This window comes from Notolabrus celidotus, chromosome 4 (assembly GCF_009762535.1).
Source record: "Notolabrus celidotus isolate fNotCel1 chromosome 4, fNotCel1.pri, whole genome shotgun sequence".
In the NCBI taxonomy this organism is placed as follows: Eukaryota; Metazoa; Chordata; class Actinopteri; order Labriformes; family Labridae; genus Notolabrus; species Notolabrus celidotus.
The window spans coordinates 17,516,079-17,538,898 of record NC_048275.1 but is presented as its reverse complement, the minus strand read 5'-3'; the positions used below and the strand labels follow the sequence as shown (position 1 = coordinate 17,538,898).

The window sequence follows — 22,820 nt, the reverse complement described above, 5'->3', positions numbered from 1 at the left end:
CTATGCAGGAAAAAAGGCAAGTCTGAGGTTTCACTGGCCTGAATGAACTTGTTATCCCCAAAGACTGTATCAAACATGGACGTAGTCTTTGTGACACAACTCTTTGGTTTCTCAGGAAGCCATATGAGGCCCATGGTGGCGGTCACCATATTTGAAATGCTGAGTCAAACTAACATACAGCAAAGCTTGAAAGTGGCAGGGATGTAGAGATGTGGCCATAGCCTTGCCTGCTAGACAAAAAGCTACAACACTTCCACCTGCAAGTCAAATCAGCCACACCACTACCAGTGCGTAATTATAGGAAAATACTTAAGTCTTACTGTTCAAATTATCAACTCGACTGACGTATAATAATACAAAAAAAAAACATGGTGAAATCAAGATAATTGAAACAAGATATAGAGACCAATATCATTATTTGTAACAGGCTGTAAATATGTTTAATTCTGCCTTGAAAATTGGCTTTTAATATAGAATTTAGTTGGGTTTCCTTCGCTTTTGGAGCCAGTCTCAAGTGGACAATGGGAAAACTGCTGTTTTCTGCACTTCTCAAGTGGCTTCATCTTCAACACTGGAGAATGCTGTTTGATTATCACAGGCTATTGATGACTCAACACATAACCCTGAAGAAGCAGACCCCATAATCCAATATTTTTTGGGTCATACTCATAGGGAAGACTAAATTTTGGGTCTTTTCTGTTTGATTTCCATCTGTAAATCAACAGCAACAGAGGCAGTTAAAAGCTAACCTTGAATTACAAAAAAAATCTTGTACTTAAGCCACCAGTCCTTATAGCTAAAGTCACTTCCCTCCCCCTCTCTTAATTTTTCCTCTGCTCCATACATGATTTACCTGCACCGTATTTATTCCCACAAGTCCTGCTCAGCCTTCTGCTGGCAGTGTCACTTAATCAACTCATTTGCCTCTTCCCACTTCAACACCAACCCCCCTATCCTACGCCCCTCTACACGTCTTCTTTAGCTCTCTTTACTCCTCCTTCACCCACTTAATTCCGCCCTGACACTTTCAACCTATGAAGAAGAACCATGGTGGTGTGCAATAAATTTGAAATGGCAATTTCCACGTTGATGAACCGTAGCAGTTGCCATGGCGCCATGTGTTACAGGTCAACAGTCGCTGAGGAAACAGTTTTATTAAGATGGATTTAAAGTAAGATCACCTTAGAAGCTCTTCATAAAGGTGTCACCTCAAAGTTCTTAAAATGACTGACTGTGTCCTAGCCTCAGTCGCCCAATCCGGCCCCAAGGAGATTATGGTGCATCTTGATAAATAACCCGCTGGCAATTAAGTACACATGCCCTACTTTTTTCCAGAGTTCGACAATAAATCGTGAGCTTACAGACGAAACCCACCCACGGTCACATTTCTTAGTGTTATCTTTGTCAGTTATGAGTGATCCAAGCCTTCCTTTAACCAGCTATACTATTTGCCTCCAAACAGGAGGAGCCTTTTGTGATGGTGGCTGAGAATATTCTGGGCCAACCCAAGAGATACAAGGGTTTCTCAATCGATGTCCTGGATGCTCTGGCCAAAATCCTGGGCTTCAAGTATGACATCTACCAAGTTGGAGACGGGAAATACGGTTCAGTTCTCCCCAATGGGTCCTGGAATGGAATGATTGGAGAATTGATTGGCAAGGTTTGTTTGTTTTCTTTTTATCACAGTAAATCAATGTCCAGATTTCATTCCTAATCATTTTTTTTCTGGGAGTCAGGCCACATTGTCTTGTTTTGAAATGGAAGCCCAATTCTAAAGCTTAGCTGAGTGTAGAGATTAGAGAAGCATTGGACGGTCCAACAACAACAGGCTGTTTTTGCAGATCAGTTTTCTCCAGTGGCTGACATCGCTGTTTGGTTGAGCTGGGTCCGATTCTGTTTTTTATTTTTTTGGGGGGGGGGGGACGATTGATAAAATTTGACAACTTTACAAAGGTTATTATGGGTCACAACGCTTACAACTACTTACATTTTAGTTTCAAACTTTTCATAGCAGCTAAGCGCATGCACTTTCTTCCGACAGTTTTTGTACTGTTGTTGATCAGACAGAGCTGTTTGATTGAACATTGACAGAGGGAACAATATGGTATTTAACACTACAATACCAATTGTGAAAACTGCCACTAGTTCCAGCATGAGTTGGCTGAAATGACTGACAGGGAGTGATGATTTCACTTCAGAGGAAAAATGTTTTACTTGATCAACACACCTTTTACAAACTACATAATATTTTTTGATGACTAAGTGAAAATGAAATAGACTTTGGTCTAAGATTAGCAAGAAAGCCCCTCTAAGTTGGCTGGATGATCTCCTGTCATCAAAGCCAACAACACAATGGGTAGATGATAGTGATGTTATACAAGGAAAAGCAAAGTTTGGTCAGATAATGATGTATAGAGAAGGATTTAGGTGCAAAAGGACAGCATCTGTCTAGAAATACAAGCATGATAAAATTGGAAATGAAAATGTGGACCAATGGTGGCTCTTTGGGAAAACTCTCAGAAGAAAATGTGTCTACCAAATGTCCCTCAAGTTTGATCGTTATCTTTGGAGTTATGTCAGGAGGAAAATTTGCCCGACGATATTTCAGACGGGGGGTTTCATAGTGATGGCTTTGTTAGATGTGTGAAATGAAAAGTTACAGAAGATCAGTAGAAGACTAGAAAGTATTCATAGAGCACAAAAAACAAGTTTATTTTCTTGAGTTCTTAAAACTTCAGTTTTCATTCTCAACTTTTTTTTTCCCTATAAAAAATAACATCCACCATCCTGAATGCTGTGAAAATGTTAACCAATTCACAGTTACTGTATGTATTAAGGATTCTCCTATTGTCCTCAAAATGCTGATTTGAGGAGAAATGTTATCTCTTCATCCACAGCGAGCTGACTTGGCCGTATCAGCCATCACCATCACCCCGGAACGTGAGAGTGTGGTGGATTTCAGCAAACGCTACCTGGACTATTCAGTGGGAATCTTGATGCGCAAGGCTGAGGAAAAGATCAATATTTTCTCTCTGCTGGCACCGTTTGACCTGGCAGTGTGGGCGTGCATTGCCGCAGCCATCCCTGTTGTGGGCATCATGATCTTCCTGCTTAGGCGCATCCAAGCAGTGCGCTGCCAGAACAATACAGGAGGCCATCCACCACCTTCTGTGTCCACATCGCTTCAGAGCGCCATCTGGATTGTGTACGGCGCTTTTGTGCAACAAGGTGGGTGATGAAGTTTGTGTCTAGCCTCCCAAAAATCACAGATTGAAATAAATGGTTGCAAATCATATGTTTGTCATATATCAGATGGCCAATGCTAGGCAGGTGTCCATTCCAAACTGTGTTCCTGGGCTCCCTTCTTTTGTCCTATAATCAGGAAGAGGTAAAAAATCATCTGATTCTCTCCAAGGGAACTCCTTGTTTGTTTGAGAAGAAATACTAGTTATAATATTAACAAACTTCACTTAGAACACGCATCTGGAACCTGTTCCCAAATTTACCCATAAGAGTCTAATTCAAATAAAGCTACTTTAGTCTAAGTCAACATACAAAGTCAGTGTGATGGTGAATGAATAAAACACAACTCACTCTTGATCTTCAGTGTGCATCACTGGACTCTAAAGACAAACCATGAAAGTCTTCGATGTGGAATTCTGACTCCAACTTTTAATGCAAATGAATTAAAACACTGAAAACAACCCAAAGGGATGAAAGACAGACAATTAAAGTAAAAACAACAAAAATCGATTCAAATGCACGTGGTTGTAAGAAAACGCTGATTCAGTTAAGAGCCACTTTGAGGCACAGCACCCACCCCAGCATTATTTTAAGGTGCCCTTGTCAAGGAGAAACCAACCTCTTTAGGTCTGGTGGGGATCCAGGTATGTCGGGTTGGAATAAATGACCACTTCAGCAACTGATGTTAAAGCCTGAAACTGCATCTATCAAAGTCTGGCACCCTGCCTATGAGCCTTTTTTAACACGACACCCACTGTATTTCAGGAGAGGCTAAACTCCATGTCTTTTCTCTGCCTCCCCCTTTTTATCCTCATGTCTGGCTGGCCTTCTACTGCTGCCACTTTTTGTTTCAGTTGAGTGGATTGCATTATTTCATCAGATGACGTAGGTCACTTTGATGTGGGTCTGACTGCTGATGCCTCGTGCCGTTGTCAGGAGGAACAAGCTTGGCAGTTGTATCCCCCGAACAATTTCATGACGATAAAACAGCATTTCCCTGGGTTTTGTTGTTTCTATGCTGATTAACCCATCCACCCACAGACACGCCAGCTTTCCTCAATGCCTTTTCCATGTAAGGATCTCCTTTCTGTTGATCTTGAATCAGAGGGAGGTAGGAGATCATCTAAAACTCTCTCTGCAATCAGGAAATTAACATATTTCTTATATGATGATAAGATGCAATCAATCTCTCTAAAGATAAAACTGCACTGCAGCGGACAGTTGCACTGGGTTAATAGTTAAAGTTTCAAGATGCACATTTCACATTCACTGACCCAGAAAAAACTGTCACAGCCATATGTAATAAAAATGACTGATATCGGAGTACTATGCATGTGACAAGGCCTTCATTTGTTTTCTCCAAGCTGTCCTAAGGGCCCAGCTGTGTTGATTGTGACACTCTCAGACAAATACGTTTTCATTACATTTCACACTCCTGAATCTTTCAGATGACATTTCTATGGCTTTACTCTTCAAAATTAGAATGCGTGCTGACATTTTTCTCATGCAACTCATAAGCTATTGGATATTTGAAGAAGAAAAGTCAACGTGACAAAGAAAAATAAAGAAAGTAAAGCTGTTCTTACCAGATTTTCCCCTCGGTGAAAACAACGAAGGCACAGGATTCAAAACAGTGAGGAGATAATTTTAAAAATGCAGGAAGAAGAATGTACATTCATGGGTGTTGCCGTCCTTGAAAAGATTGGACTGGGACTTCAGATAGAAAATTAAAATGTGTAATTTCAAGGTGGATGGTTTTGAATACACTTAACCCATGGGAAAATAAACGCATCTTATTAAACCATTAGGAGCACTGCCAGAGATTTTGTGCGCAGTTAAAAAAATGTTGTCATTTTTTAAAGTCTTCTCTCAGTTATGGGCTCTTAGAATTGTCCTAAGTTTTTTCCCCCACAGTGTGCCTCTCAGATGTAATAATGTAGCATCGTTTCAGATGAACATAAGTCACAACTTACAGCAGAGAGCAACGTGGGTATTTATTTTCTTACAGTCACAATAAAATGCCTACCTACCTACCTAATTTAAAGGTATGTTAACTTAAACATATACATTAGTCCCTTTGTATATACATTTTCCATCCAGATATCCTTTCTTATTATAAAAGTGGTGCATTCATATACAGTGCAATGTAAAGATGACAATAATGTGTGTCAGATTTAGCTCATTTTTATACATTGTTTATATCTGCACCCCAACAGGCAGCGACTCCATCTTGGGATCGGTCGCTCTGCGTATCGTCATGGGCAGCTGGTGGCTCTTCACCCTCATTGTGTGTTCTTCCTACACAGCGAACCTGGCTGCGTACCTCACCGTGTCACGCATGGACAATGCTGTCAGGTAAGGCACTTCTCAAACCTTGGTTCTTTTCTAGTGTAACCTCAACACAAAGAGGCCACACTACACCAATGATTAATGGAGAATAATGAGCATCTTTGACTCAGTAGAGGAAGCACAGAAATTATACTTTTTGTAATCTCTGCACTGATATGAACAGTACACTCTTTACTCTACACTCTGCCAAATATTAGAGATGTCATGAGTAATGTTTATAGGCATAGATCCTGATCTCTGTATCAGGAGTTTAGTCCAATCCTTTCCTTTTATTACCTTAATGTGTATTAAATATGAGTCTGCCACACTGATATATTAAAGTAACTATCTTTATTTGACTAACATTTTTTTTTACGGCCTTCCCAACAGTCCTGCTTAAAACTACAAAACTCACTATCTCTAACAGTTTATTTTACACAGGAGGTTTAATTCCAAGAATACAACTCCTGAAACTGGCACACATTGATCAGTTTGAGAAAAGAAAAAACAGCATGTTAAAGGTATTGGAACAACTTTAATGTGTACAAGCTGAGTTTCACTGTGTTCCCCTTTTAGGCTTTTGAATGCTTTCCCATTAACACACAAAATCTCCAACACCTCTGTATTTTATGCTGTTCACACTGCTTGCACACTGTTTTCTTGAGACAGCACACAGTATATTTCTTCATGTTTACACAACTAGGATGATTGCTGTAGCTCATCAGCATCAACTGCATTTGGCAAACAGCTTTTTGTTTGTCTGTTTTTCTGTAATTTTTGACCTGCCGACTAACAAGTACTAGCCTGTCCTTGGTCCAAATGCCATTTGCCAGTGAATCCAATTTTGTGTACTGTCTCTCCAAAGAACAGGCAGAGAGGCATTTGATTGCATTGGGTCAGTCTTCTGTTGATCTGTAGACATGTGAGGAGAGGCAGTGAATGCTAAGCAGCACACACATGCACAGCTGTGAGGAGACCTTTACAAATGTGCGTGTATGTGTACATGTGTGTTTATGGTTTGCAGTTGGTTCTGGATCACGTAATATATTTGTTACAGTTTAAGGAACGGAAACAAGCGACCCGCAAATGATTGCATGTAGGAGTTAGGAGTGGCTGTGACCAAATTTAAAATTGGAACCATTAAATGCTGTACATGTCCCTGTCTGCGTGTCTCTGTAGAAACAACTTTATACAATTCAAAGCCTGTGTGGAATTTACTGCTTGGCTAATCTAAATTCATTGGCCAAAAAGCAATAAAATCTGAGACATATAGAAGACTCATGGGAGAAAAAAATTTACTTGCAGAGAGATTCTTGAACCAACAACACTTTCCATGTAAACTAAAACAAGTGAGTGAGAGGAAAATATGAGCACGACAAACAACTACATTACCCACATTTCTTTAATTTAAGTGCCGAAGTGTTGCCTGTCATGTCAAAAGTTTATTGCCCCTTGAGGCCAATATTTTTCAAATGATATTTATTTATTTATTTATTTCAGCTTTAATTTTGAGTAAAGGAAAGATAACTTTCTTTTGTTCTTCACTGTTTCTCTGACGTACATAAGCCCACAGGAGGTCCAACTTAGCAGCGGTGCATTCAAATTAACTCCACTGCTCCACATCCCAATTACACATTGTGTGAGAGTAAATACACTTGTGCATGAAAAACTTGCTGTGAGCATTGTCTTATAAAGTCTTTTGTGACCCTTGCTGGTGGTCAAATCTCCTCCATGATGTCTGAAGTAATGTAGAAACAAATCAAACATTGAATGGTAGAGAGGAAGGTTAATTACAATTCAAAGCGACTCAATCTTTTAAACTTTTACATAAAACTTATTCTTGTTATTTTCTGGTCACAAAGTTGGTCAAACTGCACAACATCATACACATATTGTAGTGAAGCCACCCTACTGCTTGAGGCTTTGTCACTGACATACATTAGGGACAAAATCATCAGTGAAAATAAGACAGATGCATGGAGGCAGTGAGAATTTGTAATGTCACGCATGTTGCAGATAAGTGACAAAATGAACACTGTGCCCCTCAGCTGGCGTAACTCTTGAAACAAGTATTACATCTTGTTTCAAGAAACGTATCAAGAAAGCCATTGTTTTCAAGTAAGTACTTATTTTTGGCTTCTTATGTCTTGAAATCAGATTTATATCTGGATATGTCAGGTCATTGTAGCTTATACTAAGTGTAATGAGATGTTTAATGAGACCAAAACCCTGGGGAGGATTTGAGTATTTTGCAGCGTGCCTCTCCTCTTTGAACTGGGACACATACTCAATTCTGTTACATGCACTCAAATAACCAGGTACCCAGTCAAACTGAGCAGGTTGTCAGAAAACATCTTCATATGCATTCATTTTTTCATGCAGCACATTTATAATATGGTGCTTCCCTTACCTCAAGACCTTGTTTTTAAACCATGGCTGACTAATTTCAATTATTGAAGTGATAGAAGATGCTGCTCCCTCACTTGTCTTCCTTTTTTTGTTGGTGTGTGTGTGTGTGTGTGTGTGTGTGTGTGTGTGTGTGTGTGTGTGTGTGTGTGTGTGTGTGTGTGTGTGTGTGTGTGTGTGTGTGTGTGTGTGTGTGTGTGTGTGTGTGTCTACGCGTCAGAGCAGACCAACAGCCACAGCTTACATTTTCCACACTGTGTGAAAGTGTCTGTATTTTACAAATAGTATAGCATCACTCAGTAAATATCTCTCCTTTCATCCGATCAGCTATCACTTTACCCGTCTGCAGTCTTGTCGTGCACATGCTTACTCTTGAAAGCAGATAAGAGGTGAAAAAAATGGTTTCCTGTATGCATGGCAGGAGGAATCAGTATTCTCCAGGAGAAATCCACCAGGGGAAATCAAGAGTCTTTTAATCCCAAACCCTGATACTAAAAAAAGCTTTCTCATTTACATGATGTCTAAGAAATCATGTTAGAGGTGAAAGCTGACTGAAGGCCTCATATTTAAATGCATGTAAATGCAAAAAAAATGTTTTATTACCCTCCTCCATTTAAGAGCTATGAATTGAGAGTTTTTTCTCTGTTGATTTTGCAGTATATAATTTTTTTTCCTGGCGGCAGCCATATTGGAAATGCGGAACTCAACCAGGCAGAGTGTGACGTAGTTTGAGCCTCCGAGCCAACAGCCATGCGTTCCCGACCGGGAGTCACGTCAGTTATGTCCTTATTTGGGCAAAAACTTGTAATTTCAATATCTTCTGAACTGTCACATTAGAAAAAATTCACCCCTGTACAGTGTGTGCCATTAGAGAGATTAGCTACTGTAGCCAAGCCGTTTTTTTAACCAGGATGCCGTAAACATGTCTATTAATGCTGCAAAGATTGTCTTTTTCCCACTCATGTCTATGTGGTTTCTGGTGTTTCTGCAGCAAGCCTCAAGCGGATTCTCGATGAATTGCAGTTTATAACACTTCCGCATGGGCTTCATAGTTTGAGACCAGAGGTTGCTGCTTGCTCAAAACTGACAAATTTTGATACTCCTCTGTGTTTGGGAAATGTTTTCCATAGAAGAATTAGCAGTTTCTCCTCCAACACCAACTAAACATTTAAAGATCACAAAAGATAAGACTAGAATTGTAAAGACTGAAAGGATAAGGTGGAGCCCTGTTCTCTATATCTTTAAACATCAAAAGTAGAGTTATTTTTTTTATTATTTTTTGTGGAGAAAATAACTGTTTTCCTCTACAAGTCCATAACAGACACCAGTGTACTGTTGAAAAAGCGGAAACCTGGGAATTTACCAGTGCCAAGAGACAAGTACCCTCTTTTAATAGTTGTGTAAGTGAGAATGCCTCCAACTAAGTGTGATCTTCTGTGCTACTGCCAAATTATGCTTCTGTGTTTTCTAATGAATTTTGGAATAAAACATTTGATTGGAATGATGCAAAGACATTTTTTCTGAAAATAGTACAGTAAGTTGAGCGACCTTTTACACAACGAGAGCGAAGCCTGCAAGCTAGTTCAGGTAGGCAACTTACTGGCAGTTTAACTAAGCTGCAAATTTTCCAGTCTCTTCCCCTCTATGTCAATGCCACTACTGCCCAGATGCCGATCACAAACAATGCTCTGCTGCTGCAAAAAACATTACAAATCATTACACACATGAGTCATATGACATTACTACATGCATAATGTCATAAGTAATGCACATTAGAAATTGTCTTAGACATGGCATGTTCCTCCCCCCCCTGCCTCTAAATAAGCATTAACATCTAAATCTTCAGATATAGAGGTGAAGAAATGTTCTTACCCTCTCATCCTTCCAATCATATGACACATAATGCAATAAGGTGAGACATTCTGCTCGACTGTGTAGTTTTTCTGTAGTCTTTTAATTATACAGCCAATTTTACATTCATAAATGTGTATGAAATCATGACCAGCTGCACAGCCAAGTGCATTTAGCACCTTTCATTCCATCAAGAACACCTAACAGGCAATTAGCGACATGCAGACAGAAGAAGACAAAAATGTCATTTTCTTTTCAGGCAATTGCCACCACAGCAGTACTGCCTGCATGGCAGACAGGAAGAAAAAACATGTGCGTGTGTGTGTGTGTGGTCGTTGTTGTTGTGCTTCTTTCAATCTTTGGTTTAGCCATTATAGCTAATGAACAGAGGGCTGTTTGGACCTCTCAGTATTGATCGCAAATCAAAGTGTATGTTACACCGCTTGGAGATTGCAAGGCAAACAAGGAAAAGCGCTTAAACATGAATGAAAGAAGCCCTCCCCAGACAAACAGCATTTATTACCTAAAGTCTTTGCATGAGATTATCACTTTTAACAGGATAAGATGTGTCACCATCTGCCTGTTTTTTTCATATATGTTTATTTCTGTCAATAATACAGTTTTTTTTAAATAAATTATTTTCTCCAGCCGTGTTAATCTAGAAATATAATGGTATTGATTTATCTTGTGTACTTTTCCACACACATTGGTGCATGTGTAGTTAAATAATAGAGGCTGTTTGACATAATTAAAGCAGGAACAAAGCTAACAGTTTAATCTAAAACAAAAAATCATGCACTATTTAATCAGTTGAGTCTGTCTGCCTTTTTTCCTCCTACATCCACTGTTGCACCATATAGGTTTCTAACTAAATAGCTGCATTGATTTTTGTAGGGGACTGCGTGGAGACAACCTTAGTTTTATGCACATTTTTGTACTTCCCTGATGTTTTGATTATCTGATATCTGTACAGAGAAGGATGCCAAACATAACAACTCAGTATCAAATGAAGCAAGTTAGTTATTTTCAGGGAAGATTGTCAAACTACACTGAAAACACACTTTATCTAAAAGGACATTGGCACTCAGCATAAAGGAAGCTGTGTAAAATTACCAATAATCTCTAGATTTGAAATACAGCTGCTGCTGCTGCTGCTGCTGCTAGAAGTTGAATTTCTCATTGCTTACAATGCATCTGCATAATTAGCATTTCAATCAAGATTCACAAGTTTCCAGATAGAAATGCAAGTATCCATAAAAAAAAAAGGCCTTGAGCTCCCATTAGGAGGTAGTGCTAAATAGCTCCAACCAGACCCAGATCATCATTACTCTGGATCTGGTTGGAGTCATTGTGCTGCTGGTGCTGAGGAAAGGGGTGGTGATGAGAAAGCATTCACATCAACATCAGAGCAAACTGCAGGTGCGCTAATTTGGTTGATAAAGCAGACACTGATTAGTGGTTTGAGGCTCATTGATTGGATGGAATTAAAACTTGAATTTCAAATAGAGGAGCAATTCAGTATATACAAAGATACATGCATCAAGGTTGGTGGGGCAATTAGCCGAGGAGGAGGATGTTGTTAGGTAGCCTTTTTTGATGCACAGATTTACAATACAAAGTTATGTAAATAGTTATTGAAGATTTGATCCACATGGATAACAATAATAGGGAGACTGAGACTGTGACAGCAAAATTCATAGCAACAGTTGCAATGTAAGAGTTAAATCGTCAGGCTTTTGTGCATATTTTCTGACTCAACAGGAGTTTCTTAATTTGGTGATTTCTTGCATCATACATGTAGAGTCTTCAGACAGGGATGAGACTTTTGAAGCTGACATATTGTAAGCAGGAACAGCTCTGCTGGTGGAAAAATGTACTATAGCCTGTACATGTGTTAGAATAATGTAACCAGACAGTAATACATCATTTATTGGATTGAGTTATCATCATCATTTATCCATTCAAACATTTTGAAAAATGAAAAAAATTATAGCATAAAGACTGTTCATAACTGTAATTATATTCAAAAAGGGTGAAGCATGAAGATCGAGTGAAACAACAAAATGCATTATATATAATATCGGTCAATGGACATACAGTACACATAATGTTAGAGTAAAGCTCTTTGTTCTTCCATTCTTTAGCTGTTAAAGATTTTATCTTGGAAGATTTGTATAAACCATCCATAATTTTTTTAAATGTACAATGTTTTACATCCATAGATAAGCCCCCTTGGTTGTGACACATTTAAGTTTTGTATCTGTCCTCATTGATTTTTTTATTTTTAACTTAATTTATATGTCCCCGTGAATCCAAAAACCAATCGCAGTTACTAAAAAAGACAACACTTAACCCTTATGAAGTTCAATGTTCAAACAGGGATAGATGAACCTCAAAAAAACATCCATGTCAAGGGATTTTTACAAGTTTACCTGTATCAGAACTATTAAATAATTGTTTTAGGTCAGAGCTAAGAACCTGATGTAAGTTTAAACGAGTCGTATTTGTTGAGAATGGATTATTAGGCCTTATTTAAAAGTTTCTGGTTCTTTTTTGCAAAAAATGTGGATTTCTAAATTCAAATTAAAAGATTTTCATAACTATCCAGGCAAAGTGAGAATCGTACGCCATTCTGTGTGACATGACTGTGGTAGAGTATGCTGCTCTGACAGAGGACAGAAAAGAAAAGCTTTTTAATTTTATGTGTCACTGAATTCGTGCTAAGGTTTTACTTCCACAATAGCTGTATTTCCTGCTGACAGTTGAATTATTGTAATTGCGAAAACTGAAATTTTCTCTCTTGGCAATCAACATCTCTTACATCTAACAAATGTCTTCTTGTCTGCAGGTCTTTCCAGGATCTGTCCAAGCAGGCTGACCTGGTTTACGGGACAGTGAGGGAGTCAGCCGTGTATGAGTATTTCCGTGCCAAAGGCACCAACCCTCTTGAGCAGGACAACACGTTTGCTGAGCTCTGGAAGACAATCAACAAGAACGACGGCTTTGTGAATTCCGTCTCCAGCCCATCAGAGGGAATCAAAAGGGTCAGTCGTTGTACGGTTAACACTTTGTTGTCTGTTGTTGCACTTCTGTGAGAATCTTTGCAACAGGCTATTACTGTGGAAGCCAAACCAGATGTGTGCAGGGTATTTTTTCCAGGCCAACATGGAAGTAAGCACACCACTTTCTCCGTTTTGATTTGGCATTGTTGAGGGAAAATAGGCTCTGTGGTGGCCCAAACTTGTGTTATACTTTCACATATATTTTTCAGCAAGATAGTTTCACAGATGAACACATCTTTGAGGATTTATTTTCTTTTTAAGTTATCTTTGGGGCATTTTTTGACTTCATTGGTTAGGACAGCTGAAGAGAGACAGGAAATGTAGGGAGTCGAGAGTGGGGGAAGACATGAAGCAAACGATCGTGGCCGGGACTCGAACCAGCTACGACTGTGACTAAGACAATATAATGACCTAGATGTTCTACCTGTCCCTGGCAACCTCTGTAATCATACTAACCTGCTTGTTGGATACCACCTGCATTAGGACAGATTGCAACCAAAATGTACAAGTGGGGTACTTACCAACATTTTCACATCATATAAAAAAATCTGAAAATCTCTTAGGCTCAGTTTACTCAAGCATCTAACCAAATCCCATTCATAGAACTCATCTTCCAAACAAGGGAAGCAGCAGAGACAAAGGGCATACTCATTGTGGGTTTAATGATGAATTTCTGCAACACTCTGACAGTAGAATTTCAATAACACAGGGACAAATATTTATCTAATCTTTCACATAAAACACACAGACAGAATGGGTTGCTTTGTCGTATAGAAGTTATTATCGTACCATAAATTATTAAAGAATTTAATGTGGTTATGTCTTTAGTTCAGTGAGAAATGAATTCTGCGAAATATGAGCTCAGCTTTGATGATAATTACCGATAGCTTTTCACCATCACACAGCCAGGTAGGAATGAAATGTAAGTAATTACCGCCTGTGCTTTAGAGACGTGTGTGAGAAAAGTGATAATTTTTAATCTATTGAATTGCAAAGGTTTATTATTGTTCCCTCAAATGCAGTCTGCTGCTGTGGTCATTAATATTTTATTTACTCAATCTTCTCCTTTCTCTCCTTCAACAACAAACACACAACTACACACACACCCTTAGCAACAGATTGAAAAGTAATCCATATTAAACAAATTACAGTGGAGAGTTGACGTATTCACTTGTCATCAGACTGCTTTATTTAATATTTGTGCAGCTAATTGGGTCCATTGTATTCAGCCTGTTGGCACTGCACAGAAACATCAATGGAAAACGAGTCTTCCAAACTTCTTTCAAGAAAAAAAACCAATTTATTCACAATAACTGAATCACTGCAGCACTTCTCATAGACCACAAAATACTGCATCTCAGTTATATGGTTGAAATGGGATTTCTTCTGTATATGTTTATCCATTAAAGGTTAGGGAACTTGAAAGCCCTGTGTTGTCCTAATGAGATGTGAGGTGAAAAGGCTGTTCGGCTGTATTTGTTCACAGCAGAGTCTAATTCTGGAAGACGTAAGATGTAAGGACACCACAGGGAAGAAAGCCAGAGAAATATACACAAAAAACAAAACAGAATCCAGAAGGATTTCAGACAGATTTGCAGCTGTGGTTGTCCTCAATATTCTCCAGTGTGTGCTTGGGGCTACGGCACATAATCGTGTCTCTGAAAATATGCTCCATGCAGAGGAAAGCAGGATGAAACTATTTTCATCATCTTTGCAAAGAAATACGTTATGTTACGCATGCTATTCAGTGTTTACTCTAATAAGTGGTTGAAATGTTTAATGCTAATTTATTTGCAAACATTTAGCTTTGGCACTGTTTGTTCAAACCCAGTGCTTCCTCCAAGTGTTAAGTCTGTCTGAGCGCTTATACTCTGGAAATAAAAACCAGACTGGATAACATATTTTCTAGCTTTACAAATAAAAATAAGAGTGGAATGGGCTGGTATTATGAAAATATTTCCACTCAGTAGTTATACATGTGTTTCCTTAAAATGGGATTGTGGTGTTGGATATGTAGTTATAAATTCAAACATGGGTAGATTGAAGCACTGCTAAGTTTAATGTTCAAACATGGGTAGATTGAACCAATGCTAAGTTTAATGTTCAAAAATGGGTAGACTGAAACACACAAAAAATCCCAAAGTGATGTGATTTGTACATATTAAAACACATAAATGTTACTCAAAACTGACTGTTTTCCGTTGAGATGATATGTGATTGTGCACTGTGTCAAGATGTTAATTGAGGAGTTTCACTCAGCTCAAAAGCACAACATTCATGTATTTATCTATTGTGTCTTTTGTGTGTGTATCTTGTGGGACATTTGTGTTTGACTATCAAGGCAAAGCGAGAATCGTACGCCTTTCTGTGGGACATGGCCGTGGTAGAGTACGCTGCTCTGACAGATGATGATTGCACACTGACTGTGGCAGGAAACAGTCTAAGCACCAGAGGCTACGGCATGGCCCTGCAGCACGGCAGTCCTTACAGAGACCTCTTCTCTCAGAAGTACGTATAATGGACTATATTCATAGTGTACAATGATTGATATGGATTTCAATGCATTCTCTTGAACAGGATGGAACCTGCTGAAATCTGTCACCAATCAGATTAAGAAAATTGGGACAGTTTCAGGAACTGTTAACCAGTTGAATCGGTCATGACAAACCAAGACATCTCAATTAGACAGCTTTTACATGGGCCAACTTTTTCGCCGGGTAATCAAACTGTTTTGATTAAAAGAGGTAAAACCAAAAGTGACCTCAGGAAAATAACCACTTTATCACTGGAAGGCTCTGAGTAAACCAGTGCAGTCATCAAAGTTTAACCAAATGGTGGGTTTTTAAACTGTGATCTCTTAAACAGGTTTGACTAACCTGAAAGTTTGTTTGTAATGTGTACGATTATCTAAATGCTTGTGAATTCTCAAATTGCCATGCCTTTTATGTGTTTTTAATTTTCCTGAGTTTCTAGATCTCAGTGTGTACTTGATGATTACAATATTATCCCACCTGACATGAGCAGATGGTAATGAAACTAAAACCTAATTTGAAATAAACTCCAGTTTTGGAACTAATGTCTTCATCTAATTAAAAGTTTTGGTTGAGTTTCACGTCTGCTACCTGAGCAGGTCTGATCACAGTTAGTCTTGGGGAGTCAGACTGTAAATTCAATATTTTATAAACTCTGTTCACACTATTTGTTTTTGGTTGATCTGTTCTTCTCCTCCAGACACATGCCAGAAAATTTCTGGTCCAAACATTTCAGTACACTTTTACAAGATGGATAGAAATGAATTTCAAATCAGTGCAGCAAACTTTCTCCACAATGTAAAATATGAATTCAAGGACAAACACCAGCTGAAATGGGAGGATTGATCGCCCTGTAAACTACACACAGAGCTGTCTGCAGAATATCTTAAATCAATGGCATGCTGGGAAATAAATAGTGAATGATTAAGCATGTGGGGTTGGGATGTTTCAGGAGCTTGAATGTGGAAAAATGTCGAAAAGCTTTGGCAGCCGTGTGTACATTGTCTGAGCTAATGTACACGCGGCAGACTCGTGCACAAACACACATGCATGCCAGTCACTGTTGAAGTGGTTGAGTAATGACTGTGTTGAAAGCTAAGCTCTCCAGTGGGACATATTTACTGTCTTGCCTCAGTTTGTACTCAGCAGTACTAATTCTCCTCCATGACATCCATCCTTTCTCAAGTTTTTCCAACAACACAACAGTATGAAAACGTACACACTCCTGCTATGCAAACTGCAGCTTTTCACAGAATTTTACCTATCATGGCTCTTTAATTGGGCAACAGTATATGGTAATAAGTGAAATTGGATTGTCTTTAGATGTATTAATCAGGTTACTACATATGCTAATCAGTATTAAACTGTAATTGAAGTCATTCAAGACATAAATATATAGACTTTCTAATTTACTTTCATGTTTGTCAATGAAAACCAATTAGTATTCCATTCTCTACTCGATTGTACTTGTAATTTCATTAGGCAGCATTTAACATGGCATGAATCAATGCTAATGAGGTATTTGTCCACTGTCCTGTGTCATCACATGAATCTGCGCACTTTCTGTGTGTTAAATAACTACTTGGACCATCTTCTCTACAGGATATTGGAGCTTCAAGAAAAAGGTGACCTCGACATCCTCAAACAGAAATGGTGGCCGAAAATTGGCCGCTGTGACTTGCAGAGCCACGCAGACGCCCAGCCAGAGGGACGGGCTCTGCGTCTCCACAGCTTTGCGGGAGTCTTCTGCATCTTGGCTGCCGGGCTGCTCTTGGCCCTCCTGGTGGCTGCACTGGAGACTTGGTGGAACAGCAACCACTGCCGGAGAAAGCAGCCCAAAGAGGTGACCACCGACAACTCTTCGGGCCAGGGCCCAGGCCCAAGCCTGCTAACCCAGAACCGGGCCATGGTGAACACCACGGGTCCCCCTGCCCCACCAAGGCCTCGGTCGAGACCCAGACCCCCGGGTCCCCCGGTCCTGCCCAGAGATGCCACTGCCACACTCTACTTTATGGATCCAGCAGGCCCTGACGCCAGCCCCGATTTAGTAGAGCTGCAGTACACCCAGTTATAATAGGTGTGCCCCTGATGATAGTCCAGACGTCATGTGATCAATCTGCTCATTCTTTCTCATGTTGGGAGAGAGGTTGGGGTGTTTCGATAGGGACTTCTGAGGCTTCTCTCTCAAACACTCTTGCTCTGATTCTCTCATACTGACACTTAAAAACATAAACAGCCTAAATCCTAGCTTGATCAGTCACTGGTGATCATGTGAGAGAACCACAGCTGGAATGATTACAACAAATGAATAAATAAAATCCAAATCCAAAACCACACTCTAAAATTGTACTTCTGAGTCAATAAGAGCTTCAGTTGTACAATAGCTCTCTTTAGCTAATCCATTCAAGTCTTAACGCTTTAGAGCTCTGACTTCATCTCGCTGCTATCGACTGGGCAGCCCCTCTGCATGAGGCGTCCAGACATCTAAGGCTTGACATGGATCCCTAAACTAAAGTGTGAGCAAAAGCACATAGTTAATAAAAAAATCTGAGCCTTGACCTGCCTGTTTGACTTGACAGTCCAACAATCCAAAAACAACCACTGTCTGAGGACACCCATTTAAGACCCTGTCCTGTCCTGAAAAGACAAGCAGTTAATCAAACTCCACCGAAGCTGGTTTCAGATTTTGAGAGTTTGAGTTACTGCTGCTGATTTCTATTTCAGTCTCCTGTGTTCATCTGCTCTCATAGTAACCACATACTGCTGTCATGTGAGACGTCACTGTCTCCTTATTTATGGAAGATAAGATGTGTTTTTTGAGTGTTATCATGGTTGTGAAATTTATAACTGTTTGTAGACATGTCTTGAAGTGATTAACCAAAATTTTTGAGCATCAAACAGTTGTACAGGCTTGAAATATGACTGTTACAGGTTTGTATCGTTCATGACCACACTTCAGTCCAATGTTTGCAGATTCTCAGCAGGAAAAAGTATCAAAACCTCCACATATATTTGGATGATACCCTGCTATCCATCTGTTTTCTCAGTAACGATGTGATTATTTAATGCAAAATACAAGATAGTTATAAAATGTATGAAGAGGATCAGAGCAGTCCCCAACTTTTTTTCAGCTAAAACAAGACAACTTCTCTTCAGATGTGCATTTTCTCTGTTTTTGTGTTTTGTGTTCAGATATATTTTTAATCTGCAAAGAGACTGATAAATCAGCAATCACAACTTTACTCACTGTTAAAGTTATTTTTAAAGCAAAGATAACCAATATTCTCTGTTACAAGCTGCCTACCTTTCAGATTTGTACCATTGTTTCATTGATAACCTTTGATTTCTGACAGTTAAAGTTGTATAAAAACATGTAAGACTCCCTTAAACACAAAGATGTCAGTCTGCCCACAGCTGCTGCCTTCACTTCTAACTTTTCATAGCTGCCTTTAAAGCCTGCAGGAGATAGAGTTTGATTTTCAAAAGATTTTGGTGGAGTATCACTTCAAATTGTTCAAAACATCACTGGCGTCATGACAGCTCAAACATACAGTATGTGGACATTATGACAGCCAATTCAAGCAATATTTACTGTCAGCCTGAAAACTTTAGCCAACAAAAGTACTTAAAGAAAAAAGCCTTATTTGCTTTCTTTCAGGGAATTGGACGAGAATATAGACACCACTCTTTTATCTGTGTGTTGATAAGAAGCACCAGCCAGGAGACTATTCGCTTAGCTTAGCACAAAGACTGAAGACAGGTGGAACAGCTAGCCTTACTCTGCTCAAAGCTCTTTTGGGTTATAATGTTTAACTGTGCCTCAGTGCTTTATTGTTAGCACTTCTGTGTAGCATATCTTCTTGTTGCTTGGCAACCTCACAGTAGCAAGAGGACTATGGGAAGTTTCATCATCCAGCTTTAGTTGCAGGAATAACTGCTTGTAAGGACAGAATCACTTTGAACTTTATGATTTTTTTAAGAATTAGAAAAACAACATAACATCTGTTCAAATCACCATATTCACAGGGCAGCCATTTTTTTTTTCCTCTTGCCAACGGAAGAAATCTAATTCTGTTTAATTAACCAATTCGCTATATCACAATTTAGCTAATATTAGTACTCAGCCACTTACTAGCTTAAGTTACCGTTAGCTGGAAAGTAGCTAAAAGTTAGAATTACTTTCAGACATGATGCTGGCAAGGATGCAGCTGCTCACATTAGCTGTGAGTCGAAGTTAGCAAGTAGGTTGGTGAATATTCTGCTCCCTGGTTTATCACGACACAACCCTGATGATGATGCAAGAGAAAAATGGCTGCTGTCTGAACTTGGTCTTTTTTTTTTTTTTTTAATGATATTTAAATCTTGCGTCCAGTGTTAGCAGTGATGTATATTCTGAACTCTGTCAAATGATCTTTCTACCAACGTGAACCTTAGGTAAATTAGTACATAGATGCACAGTTCACTCGTTTATTCTCACGCACACTGATTAGGGTTTTCTTTTTGTTACTGCAGATCCAAGCTAAGAAAGCTCTCCAGCTATCAATTCCCTTACTTTGAAGAAAATGATCAAACTTGAACCATGGGTGCCCAAAATAGCTCATCCTACTTCACTGTGCTTTGCTTTAAGCATTGGAGTTGTTCACATCTTCTTCACTGAAAGAGAGCAAATGAAACGTATTTCCAAAATGTTAATCCATTTTTTTTGTCACCTACATAAAAATCTTAAAATTACTGTCCGGACTCACAGAGGACCGTTTTGGTTATGTATGGTTGTCTATGATCTTCGGCAGGTGACTAAGGATTACGGTCTGGAAAGGGTTTCTGGTCCATTGACATATAATGACATACCAGAGGGGAGGCGGGACATATGGACAGACAGAGAGAGAGACTGGGAGGAGGCCGAGGCTCTTGACACAGGTCAGGAGAGGCCTAGCATACCGTACTGGATTGTCATTGGCTGTGTCAGGGCCAAGGGGCGGGGCATGGGGCCTGACAGGGGTAGATTGTAGCTGCTTCATCTGTCATCTCACCCCATGGTCTCTCCTGTTTAATCGGCCATTTTGTGGTTTTGTCTGTCTTCAGTGTGGCTCGACTTAAATGGGTGCATGGTGATGGGATAGAGGATTGTTGTTTGGAGGGCAGGGTACAGCCAAAACATGTCTGTTAAACTGTGTTTTTTATTTGGCTTCTCTCTCTCCTCTTGTGTTTGTGTTTCCTCAGTGATGTCTTTCTGTAAAAAAAAAAAAAGAAGTATCAGAACATATTATTCAGCTTAATTTAGCCCACTTCAATTAAGTGACATTAACAACTTTGTCTCCCTACAAATTTTATTGCCTAACAAAGTCTGACTCATTGGATTTGTGCGTCCATTGGAGCCTGTCTTGTTAACAGCTGATGCTCTTCATGCAAGAGTTGCCCACTGTGAATGTGTGGTCACCTAATTGTGGAGAAAATTTAAACACTTCTGCATGAAGAGACATCTCCATACAAGTTCATCTCAGCAGTAGAGACATTACCTTTTATGACCTCATATTCAAGATGAAGTGCTTTAAGGTAATGTCTCTCTTGATGTTGGCTGCAAGAAAAAAAAATAGGTCATAATTTTTTTTAATTGAGTTTCTGAAGCTGAAATAAGCCAGTGTGTTATTTCAGCATTCTTCAAACTCACTTTAACATTAGCAGACGTGTGCTAGATTTGTACTAACTGAATAGTAATAGAGTGGACTTCAATGGATGTAAACAGGATATGATGATGAAACAACCATTGTAACCTGTCTTTCTCTATCTCCATTCACTCTCTATCTCCATTCTATTCTGTCATTTAACCTCTCAAACCCTTTCACGACTCTTTCATTCTCTCTTTTGTTCTTTATCGCACACCTTCTTAATTATATCCATTCTCCCCTTTCCATTTAAACTGCTATTCACTCTTCTCTCTTCTGGTTTCTTTTATCCCACACACCACTGTGGCTCTGCCTTTCTTTCCCATCTACCTATAGGACAAAGAGGTGAACCTGGAACAGGTCCACCAGCGTTTGAACAGCCTCCTGGACGAGGACATGGCCCACAAGCAACTGCCCGGCCAGTCTATCGAGATCTCTGCCCTGGACATTGGCAGCATGCAGCCCAGCCAGTCTCTGGAGGTCTTGTCTGCTCGGGACTACCAAGGCCATCGGGGGCCGCCGCGACTCTCTGTGAGCACCTTCCTTCAGGAGGGTCATGGGGCAGGAAGGACACTGGGTGCGGCCGCTGGCAGGACCTTGCCCCTGCCTCTCAGCAGTGCCACCATGCCCTCCATCCGCTGCAAACACAGGGCGCCCAATGGGGGGCTCTTCCGGCAGAGCCCAGTCAAGACACCCATGCCAATGTCCTACCAACCGGTGCCAGGAGGACCCATCCCAGAAGCCAGTGAGCCCAGCCACGGGACGTCCATCTGAGCATGTGGACTTTCACGGACACTCAAGCTCAAACAAAATAGCGTGGAGCTACACAGAGTGCTAACAGAGTGAAGAGATATAAATAAAACACTATAAAAAAGAGGATTTTTATTACCAGAGCTGAAGAGTCAGTGTGACAAGACACTGGGACTTTAATGTACATATTTGTAAGTACAAAGAGAGAGAAAGAAGAAACATTAAAAGTGTATTTTGAATATTCTCAACAGTTGAGTTTAAAAAACACAAAAGTATTAAAAAATGACTGTTTGAATGGCTTTGTAAATTTTGTTCTAAATGAATAAAGGTGACAATTCTTTGTGGTTGTTTTCTAAGTGCCAAGTTCAAAGATGTTTTCTTTCAGATCAACATTAACTGAATGTACTGTGAGAATTCATGATAAAAAAAAAAGACATTTCACACTTCAAAAGATATTGAAAGACTTGATTTGTTTCTTATGAAAATAATAAAGTACAATACAAAAACACTGAGCTGTGTGCTTTTAAACATATTTAGAAAATCAGTGCCTTACTGCCAGTGTGCATCTCAGACTGGGTCTGCTGATAAATGTATTTTAGAGCACAATTGGAGGAAAATGAAAACTTGAATGTTTTGTCACGTATTTTCTAGCCCGGTAATTAGTGCAGTAAATTCAGGCTCATATTTTCCTTTAAAAGAAAAGTGATGAGTCTGGTTTTTAATCATAAACCTGTATGAAATGGATTTAAATTATCTATTGCTATCCAGCCACTGCCTACTTTGCTCCATTTTGTTGTCCTCTTAATCATTGTGATTTGGACATATCAGAGACAGCTGATACGTTTTTTTTCCCACATTTCCCTGTTCAATTTTAACTACAACCTGCACTGTGCTTCAAAGACATTGTAGCTTTGCAACAGGATAAATAAGATTGATAAGGCCTATCATTTGTTTGTCCATTGAAAATAGTTTGGATTGAGAAAGCC

General features: G+C 39.4%; 1 protein-coding gene across 1 annotated transcript in view; it reads left to right on the top strand.

Annotated features, from left to right (window-relative positions):
• Nucleotides 1-22,342, top strand: part of grid1a (glutamate receptor, ionotropic, delta 1a) — a 355,103-nt gene extending 332,761 nt beyond the window's left edge. The window contains exons 14-20 of the mRNA XM_034682583.1: nt 1,463-1,660; nt 2,898-3,228; nt 5,460-5,598; nt 12,677-12,872; nt 15,232-15,398; nt 17,024-17,264; nt 21,421-22,342. Coding sequence (XP_034538474.1) covers nt 1,463-1,660; nt 2,898-3,228; nt 5,460-5,598; nt 12,677-12,872; nt 15,232-15,398; nt 17,024-17,264; nt 21,421-21,858 — 1,710 coding nt within the window. The 3' untranslated portion in view covers nt 21,859-22,342. The remainder of the gene's footprint in view (nt 1-1,462; nt 1,661-2,897; nt 3,229-5,459; nt 5,599-12,676; nt 12,873-15,231; nt 15,399-17,023; nt 17,265-21,420) is intronic.
• Nucleotides 22,343-22,820: the final 478 nt, after the last annotated feature.